General features: G+C 37.2%; 2 protein-coding genes and 1 long non-coding RNA gene across 3 annotated transcripts; 2 read left to right on the plus strand and 1 right to left on the minus strand.

The window, feature by feature from the left end:
• Positions 1-1,034: 1,034 nt before the first annotated feature.
• On the minus strand, positions 1,035-2,133 carry LOC111785353 (NAC domain-containing protein 96-like). The gene is made up of 2 exons (XM_023665766.1): positions 1,720-2,133; positions 1,035-1,636 (listed from the first exon to the last, which is right to left on the minus strand). Exons 1-2 carry the CDS (start codon positions 1,895-1,897, stop codon positions 1,536-1,538), a joined length of 279 nt encoding a protein of 92 aa, XP_023521534.1. The 5' UTR covers positions 1,898-2,133; the 3' UTR covers positions 1,035-1,535.
• Positions 2,134-2,622: 489 nt separating this feature from the next.
• On the plus strand, positions 2,623-3,677 carry LOC111785355. Its single transcript, XR_002813661.1, has 3 exons — positions 2,623-2,810; positions 2,891-2,961; positions 3,168-3,677. It is a non-coding gene; the product is annotated as an uncharacterized LOC111785355 (long non-coding RNA).
• A 5,193-nt stretch (positions 3,678-8,870) lies between these two features.
• LOC111785354 lies at positions 8,871-9,272 on the plus strand. The gene has a single exon (XM_023665767.1). It carries the CDS (start codon positions 8,871-8,873, stop codon positions 9,270-9,272), a length of 402 nt encoding a protein of 133 aa, XP_023521535.1.
• Positions 9,273-9,520: the final 248 nt, after the last annotated feature.

Here is a 9,520-nt window from a genome sequence, read left to right on the forward strand (position 1 = left end):
ATTTTCTCTACAACATACTTGATAGAGATAGCTCCCAATTACATCATTTCCGAGACAAGCATAGAATACAATATAATAGAAAACTTGAATGAGTACAAAAATTCATTAAGTAGTATGTTCGTAGGATCTTAATCGTGTCTTTAAGGTGTGCTAGGGTATCTTACTCTTTCTTGTCATATTCTTGTTCTTGATCTGAGAGTTTAGGCCCTTAGGTTCCGTTGGAGTTCTTAATATTGGTTGTTGTCTAATTCTAGGTCCTTAGTGATGAGAACTTATCTGGATCAATGTCCTAGTCCTTATCCTTAGTTTTTAATCTTTGTTTTTGTCCTTAATCTTATTCTTGGTTCTTATCCTTAGTTTTTTTTTCGTTCGTTCTTGTTCTTGAGTGGTACCTAACAATATTCATATCTTAGAGGGCTTGGGGCATGTATAGTGCACCTTTAAGGAATGAGTATGTATTTAACTTTCTTATCTTGCTTCATGGACTTAAGGTAACATATTGATTACCAGAAAATCAATAGCTACCTTGGAGTAGCATCAGATCATGATTACTTGAAAATCAAAAGTTATCATGATAGCCTCTTAGCTATTTGAAAACCAAAAGTTATATTAATACTATTATGAGGCAGCGTCTCGATTACTTGAAAATCAAGTGCTAACCTTGAGCTCATGTTGAGTTAGGTAACTTCTTGGTCGCTAGAAAACCAAGGATCATCATAAAGCTTATCAAGATGTAGCATCTTAAACCTTGAGCTCATCTTGTATTAAGGTAGCCTCTAGCCCCTAAAACTTATCATGAGGTAGCACCATGATTACTTGAAAAGTAAGGGCATATCTTAAAAAGTAGTAGAGAGTAGGGATTTTTCAAAGTATGCTACCGACAAAGAATGTTCAGGGAAGATTTTAGGGTGAAGCTAGGTGAATTGTTGCCCATATGATCAACAAACTTCCCCAACCAAAGTTAGGTTTCATCTCACCATTTGAGACATGATGGGACATGAAACCTACCGTTAGCATATTGAAGAAATTCATAGTGGCTCTCGAAGAAGAAAGTTTTACTAGACTCGAACAATATTGAAGAAATTCTAGAAAATAGGGGCATCGACGTCATAGTAGCCATATAATTCAATACAAGGCCTGTGAGGCAGAAGACAGATACATGATATGAAAAAGCTTAAGCCAAGATTGAGACAATGCTTCATGCTAATATTTAGCGGCTGTGTCGGTATAGCACCATGTCTCGGGCAAACATTACTAACATCACGATGCCTAGCAATGCTTTCGCAAAACAGACCAGTGGGTGTTGACTGGAGTTGTGGTGAATGCGTTTGGTAGATGGGTGGGGTGGATTCACAATTTGTGTGCGTGTGCTATCCTCTTGAGCCTGCAGAATTGAAAATGAGAGTCTAAGAGTGTCCGATTCCTCGTGTTTGTTTGATGTCATCTCGTCCAAGTTGTTTTTCTGCTTGCCGAACACCGATTCCGTAATGTGCTTTTCAAAATCATATACACTCTGTATGACATTATCTGGATTTTCAGAAGTTCCAGCTGCCAGTACCCGTGGTTCTTTCAATGTCAAAGGTGTTGGCCCGGAAGAAAAACCACTCAAAATTATCAGATGGGATAAACGATTTGTCTGCACAGGAACAGGGGAAAGGAAAGAATCAGAGGTGTGCTCCATCTTCAAAAGCTAAAATCAGGAATTTGATAAATACATACCTGGGAGTTGCTCGGGTTCCAACTTGTACAGATCAATCTCCTTGATAAAACCAACAACACACTCGTTGCCAACATTCTTGTTCTTCAGGTAGTGGGTAATGAGCTGCTCCTCCGTGGGACGGAAAACAAAACCAGCCGGCAATGAAGAAAGACACGAAAATTCAGCGGCAGCGGCCATGGATTTGGTAGGAAGGGCGTCGGTGGTGGTGGTGGATGTTTATAAGTATAACAACCGAGCAGGAGGAGCAGGAGCAGGAGCAGGGAGGACTTGTGTTGACTGGGTGGAGTGGAGTGTTTAAGTTGTCAAGGGAAACCACTCTTCTCCTACAAGGTACACATAATTAGATTTAGGTGCTGCCATGGCACAAGTCTTCCCACAAGTCTTCGCACTACACTCCCAACAGCTTTGAATTCGCTTTATTTCTTTGTACTAGATGTTATTAACACTGAGATCATTATTTCATGTACGGACCACAATAATTTTTCTCCAATTTTTGTTCTCTACACGTTCTAAGAGGCAAAATTGCTATTTGGTCCATTGATATCAAGATTATTGAACCCAACTCCACCCACCCACAAATACCAATTTCACCCACATTTTAACGCAATTCCGTCTCTCTCATTAATCCTTTTTCTCATTTTCTCCCCTATAAGCTAATGGTTATCTTAGAGCATTAGGGTTTTTCTCAAAACTCTAGCCATCAGGATGAAAATATGCCCAACTTAATAGAAACATGCTTCACAAGTTAACTCGAAATCAATTTAATCAACTTAATATACTAAAAACATGCTTAAGGATCCTTGAGACCTTAAAAAACGGTCAAGGGCAAAAGGGGCATTTTGCACCTCAGCCCATTATAGGGGTCTTGAGGATTTTCCACGTATCACCTCCAAAGAGAAAAGTGTGACAAAGAAAGTTGAGAGAAGAGAAACTTGAGAGGGGAAAGCAAACTGCCGGACTTCTCGTCGGAGAACCATCATCGAAGTTCATTTTTTACCAAGGCTTACACGCTGAAGTTTGTTCTTGAAGAAAAAGAGGACTCGTGTTGTTGAGGTTCCATTTTCTATCAAGATTCGAGAGAACTTAGCAAGTTAAGATCTCGAACGTTTCTCTTCAGATCTGTGATCTTCCTTTAGGAATAGAGTACTAAAGTTTGCTACCTTCATTTAGGGAAGATCTGCCACTGATTGCGTGAGGAAAATCGGACGAAACGTTGAGGTCGGAGAATCTTTCCAAGAATGGTAAGGATGTTAACGAACCTTCTTCCCACGCTCACAACTCGTCGTATGATTAAGTAAAAAAAAAAAATAAAAAAAATACTGGAACGTAGGTTGTAGTATGATCTAAAACTTTGTTGAAGAAGTCATTTCAATTTGGATTAAGAATAGAGAGATAGAAAAATGAGAAGAACATCGAAAAACTAATTGGAAACCCACTTTTCTGCTAGGAGGAGAGAGAAAGTGACGGCGTGCCACGTGTCAACCATCGAGAGGTCTCTCATGCGCCGATAGCCACCAGACACACGTGAACGCTGTCTGGAGCGACGCGATTCCAGTTTTCCAGTGACGCGCGTCCGCAGTTGCAACACCCAACCCGCGTCCCTCAACCGATCCGACACCCGCACTACGAGACGAACCGTAATGACCCATGGTCCACCTGAACTGAACCGACGATCCGCGACTGCAGCAAAAGTGCATGCGCGTGACACTTGCATGTGGAAGCGCGTGTAAGCCCATTTTTGTCCGGTTTGACTCCTGTTTTCCCTATTTTCCTCCCAAATCCAATCCTAACTCTATTTTGTTCTAAGGACCTTGGTCCTAGGTTGAGTCAAAAAGCAGGTTGAGTCAAAAAGCTTGGTTTGTCTCATGCCTAACCCTAGTTTACGCACTTGTATGATCCCTCCACCTTGAATGAGTTTAAGAAGTGTAGATCTCATCATGACTGTCCTCTTTCACTCTATACACAATGCATAACACTAGTTTTAATTCTAAAACATTTTTCCTAGAAGACCTACTAGGTCACATGGTTGGTAAACAACATAAATTTGAGAGTATACTTATGTTTGAGATTCCAACCAAGATTTGGAATCTTTGTTTGGCCAATTGTTGTTCTCGAATTTTCCTGCGTCCCTCATGACATAGTTTGAGTTTTGGCATCCTATAAAGCATGACATCCTATTAGGTATTGAAGTAAATCATCACATTAAAAGTGAGAAAAATATATGTTCATAATGTACTGCATTATCGAGAGGTCTAGGGTGACTTAGGGCATAAGGGAGGATTGGGTTGAGTGGTTCCTACCAATCTAATGCATATTAGGCTTAGGGTGTTTTGAGAACTAGCCTACTTGGCGGGACTCTTCACCCTAGAACATAGGTTCATAAGTTTATGGATCTAGCTCTAACGGTCTTTCATGAAAATTTGAGGCATATCTAGGCAAAAGTCATATTATAAGGTTCACATGACATTTCATAATAATATTAATCCTTTATAAATTCATGCCTAATTTATTCATAATGTCATAAGTAGATTTCATGCAAAGTCATAAAATCCTATAAAATATTCATTAAGGGCATTTTCGTCATTTTTAACCTTATTGCTAGTTTACGCCCTACACATATTTCTATTACCTTTAAATCATATATAAAACATTTATAAGGTTATAAGTAGATCTCATATAAAGTTTTGAAGTCTTTTAGACATTGAAACATCATAGGTGTATAGTAGGGGCATTACGGTCATTTTACTTATAATGTTGGTTTATAACCTAAACATGCACTTATGACCTTCAAATTTAACATGTATCAATATTTCATTTATTAGATCATCCTTTAATATTTCAAGCATAGCAAATGTCGATGTCATTATGTGGTCAATTCCTTAAATTACTTGACATTAAATCCTATTAGAAAACATCCATTTGAGTCCTTAAGTGAGGTTATTAGTCTAATCCTTTCATAATTTCCTTTCATAATTACTCTAATACGAGTAAACTTAGCCTTTAGGACAATTCTAAGTGATCCTTACATGTTTTCCAAAAAAAACTCCTTTGGAGCTCCATGTTGTTTTAGGTATGTTTCAAAAATCTCTCACACACCCAACAAACTCAATGGAAGTGGTGTTGAGGGATGAATTTAGGTGTAGCGCTTCAATTGAATTTCTCCAATTCAAGAACTTGAATTGAGAGAATAGCCTATATTAATTTTTCAGTCTTTTGGGTCTTGTATAAATTGGTTTAAGCCAAAATGGTTCAGTGTAACTCTCTAATTTGGCCAAAATTTTGAGAGATAAATACCCAAAGTCTTAACGGCTTACATTTGAGAGGGTCTTAGCTTGAATTTATTGCACCAAATGGAAGCCCTTGAGTCTCTTTATAGCTCATAGGTGCACAACCCTTTAGTCTCTTTGGCGACTGGAATGGTTGGAGATTGGCACTGGCATAGTAGCCAACTCCCACGGCTATAAATTACTTGCTACAACTTTACTTTTTGGTTCTTTGTGTTTAACTTATAATTGCGAAGTTATAATTGATAGTGTTGGAAAGGACTCCCAACGCCCTCATATAATCAATACAAGGTAGGAGAAAATTTCTTTATGTAATTAATACCTTCAACCTAAGTGTATCTCTTTGCTATCAGCCAGGTTTTTATAATGTTCAACAGAACTATCGGAGTTGTATTTAACCTTGTACACCTAATGACAGTCAATAACTTTATGACCATATGGTAGAGGAACGAGAGACCAAGATGATTACGTTTCCAAAACTTCAATTTCAGCATTCATAGTCTGCTGCCATAATGGGTCACCAACTGTCTCATCATAGGTTTTAGGTTCTGTCTGGGTTGTAATAAGAGCTAGAAAAGCATGTTGAGTAGGAAAAAAAACAAGAGAATGAAAGGTAATGATGAAGAGGATACCTAGTGCCAGTGCTGAGACTTGAACTAAAGGTTAAATGATTAGCTGCAGAAGACATCTCATAATCATCATGCCAAGCTGGAGACTATTTGGTACGAGTAGAACGTCGGGCTGGAACTGATGTATCAGGTGGGATAAGATTCGAATTAGTAAGTGAATCTAGAGAAGGAATAAAAGGTGGAGGAGATACGAAATAAAAGGTGTAGAAATAGAAGGTGAGAGAGGATTAGAATAGATATTTTAGTAGGATGAATCATGAAGTGGTAAAATAGGAGTCGAAGTAGCTAATGTCAAAGTTTGTGAAATTGATGAAAAGGAAAAATCATCTTCAAAAAATTTAACATCACGTTGATAAAGAATTTGTGATTTTGCATGTAATACAACTTGTAACCTTTTTTACCACAAGGATATCCTACGAAAACACAAGGAATTGCCCGAGGTTCAAATTTTTGCTTAGGATGTACTACAGTGACATAACATTTACAGCCAAAAACTTTAAGATAATGAAATGTAGGTGGTCGTTTGAAGAGTGCTTTGAAGGGTGTCTTGTTAGATAACAATGGTGATTTATAAGATAAACATTAGTTATAATGCACTCTCCCCAAAAATTAAGTGGAACCTGTGACTAAAAGAGAAGAGATCTAACTACATTGAGGATATGACGATGCTTACGTTCTACGACTTCATTTTGTTGTGGAGTATAAACACAAGTTCGATGAAATTCAATGCCACAAGAGGTAAAAAATGGTTGCAAAGATAGGAACTCAGTCTCATTGTCTCATCATAATATTTAGATAGTAGTATGAAATTGAGTTTGAACGAATTGAACAAAGTTCATTAAAAAATGATGTCCTTCTGATTTATGTTGTTTAAGAAAAACCCAAGTACATCGAGTAAAATCATCAACAATATTGAGAAAACTCCAAACCAGAATGATGTAGGAATTTTATGAGATTCCCAAACATCACAATGTAACAGATCAAAGGCATAATGTGTTTTTATTTACATTTAGGATATGACGATGCTTACATTCTACGACTCCATTTTGTTGTGAAGTATAGACACAAGTTCGATGAGATTCAATGCCACAAGAAGTAAAAAATGGTTGTAAAGATAGGAACTCAGTCCCATTGTCTCATCATAATATGTAGATAGTAGTATGAAATTGAGTTTGAACGAATTGAACAAAGTTCATTAAAAAAAAATGATGTTCATATTTATGTTGTTTAAGAAAACTCAAATACATCGAATAAAATCATCAACAATATTGAGAAAATCCGAAACCATAATGATGTAGAAATTTTATGAGATCTCCAAATATCACAATGTAACAAATCAAAGGCAGAATGTGTTTTTATTGAGCTTCTTAGAAAAGTCAGCTTAGTTTGTTTTGCTAATGGGCAAATACTACCGTTATGAGAAAAAGTAGCATTATTAAAATGCAATTGATCATCTAGAAATTTAAAACGAGAAAATGAAGGATGACCTAGGCGTAAATGTCACAAATCAGAGATACTTGATGAGTTGAATATTTGATTGAAGATGAAGAAATATGATAGAGTCCTCCGAATTGTTTACCCGAGCCAATCATCTTCCCCGTAGTCAAATCCTGCATAACACAAGAATTAGGATAGTAGGTGACACAACATTTCAAGTCATTGGTAAGTTTGTTGATGGACATTAGATTTAAATTGAATGAAGGCACATATAAAATATTGTTTAATTTAATGTTATGATTAAAGGAAACATTGCCAGTACGTGACACGTTGTCCCTCCGTTAGGCAAATTTATTGTAGAAATGATTGCAGCCTTTGCATAACAGAAGCTTTGGATATTATACGATCCGTAGCTCCACTATCGAGAATCCATGAATTAGAACTAACAGAATTAATGTATAATGCAGATACGAGAAACAAACCTCCAACATTGATGTAACTGTCAGAATTACCAGAAGAACGATGATTGAGTATAGATAAGGCTTGTGCTATCTGTTGTAATTGATTAGAAGAAAAATTTGGAATGAAATCAGGTGACTGTTCTTCTGTATTTAGCATTTAGCTGAGAAACATCAGCCATATTTGCAGATGATCGATGTCTACGATTGTTGTGTTGATTGACTTATACTGCCCTTCCATAATTATTTTTCTGTCGACATTGATCTTCTGCATGTCCCCTTTTATCACAATATTTATAGGGAAACTAGAGGATTCGACACTCATAAATTATATGACCACTTCTAGTGTAGCGTTCACATGATTTGTCCTTGGTGAATTTTGAAAATGTTATCTTCTTCTAGATTGCTGGTGCAATTGAGAAATTCTCATTAGGTTAAAAAGTTATCTGACGCAGCATCTCTTCTTGTACAAGTAATGAATAGGTTTGCCTTACATTAGGTAATTGAATCATCATCAATGTTAGATCTCACCATTGTATAAGACTCATTAAGCCCCATAAGTTGTTCCATAACTTCTCTTCTTCGTGTTGATCAACATGTATATGGCATTGATTACAGGTAAATGGTGTGCAGTGCGCTTCAAATTCATCTTAGAGTGCTTTGAGCTTGGTGAAATATAGTGATAGTGCCATTGTAACGACCCTAAATTTCCACATGTTCAGAGTCGCTACTAACATCTCATGCTCCTCTATAATGCAAAAATATAACTCTTACATGAACATCATTTATAACGTAAACTTCGAAAAACACTTAAAACAACTTCTTCTCTCGAAAACATAGCCATGGTCTTACGTGTTTAAATAAAAATACTGAAATTTAGAGAACTTAAAAGCAATACAAAATAATTTAAAACCATGAAATGCATAACAACCTATTCTAACCTAAAACTAGAAATTTAAATATGAATCTACCCTATGCACGTGCCATAGTCTCTGCTCGCGATGTCGCAGTTCTACCTACGAGTGCGTCTTGCCTTTACTTGAAAATTGATGTGGCACACAGCTTGAGTATTTAAAAAAATACTCAGTAAGTGGCCCCACTATAGGGGCCATGAAAATGCAAACACATCAATCATGATTTAGGGACCTATCTCTAATCATCACAAGGGTGGCCTCCAGTCTCGGACAAATTAAATGTGTAGTACTTCCGTACACATGACTCACACATGCGAGTGTGAATCCCCAAGGCGCTCGCACACCCCCTAGACTCTCTGATCAAAGGCAAAAGTTTGCCTATTTGCAGCTCTATCTCAAATGATCTTCAAGTTGAGAGGATTCGTGGAATGAAAGTCGTGAATTTGATTAGGATTTTTGAGTTGCAGAAGATGAAGGAGTCGGAGTCGGTGAAAGAGTACTCTGATAGACTTCTCAGCATTACCATCAAGGTGAAATTGCTTGGTTCTGTGTTAAATGATTCCAGGATCGTTGAAAAGCTGCTAGTCACTGTTCTAGAGAAGTTTGAAGCTATCATTACTACTTTGGATATCACCAAAGACCGGTCAAAGATTTCATTTACAGAGCTCTTGAACGCTTTACAAGCACAAGAGCAAAGGAGATCTATGAAGCAAGAAGGGGTGATTGAAGGTGCCTTACCTATTAAGCATCAAGGCAACCACAAGTATAAAAACAAGAAAAATTTCACGAATAGAGATTCATCTGCCAATTATCAGAAGACAAAAGGATGAGGTTTCAAAAAATCCTATCCACCTTGCCGCCATTGTGAGAAGAAAGGTCATCCACCATACAAGTGTTGGAGAAGACCTGACGCCAAATGCTCCAAATGCAATTAACTTGGACATGAAGCTGTGATCTGCAAAGTCAAAGGTCAGGTGAAAGAAGTAGATGCACAGGTAATTGATCAAGAAGAAGAAGATAAATTGTTTGTGGTCACTTATTTTTCAGGCAAAGAATCAAGCAAGAACTAGTTGATTGA

This window comes from Cucurbita pepo, unplaced genomic scaffold (assembly GCF_002806865.2).
Source record: "Cucurbita pepo subsp. pepo cultivar mu-cu-16 unplaced genomic scaffold, ASM280686v2 Cp4.1_scaffold000460, whole genome shotgun sequence".
In the NCBI taxonomy this organism is placed as follows: Eukaryota; Viridiplantae; Streptophyta; class Magnoliopsida; order Cucurbitales; family Cucurbitaceae; genus Cucurbita; species Cucurbita pepo.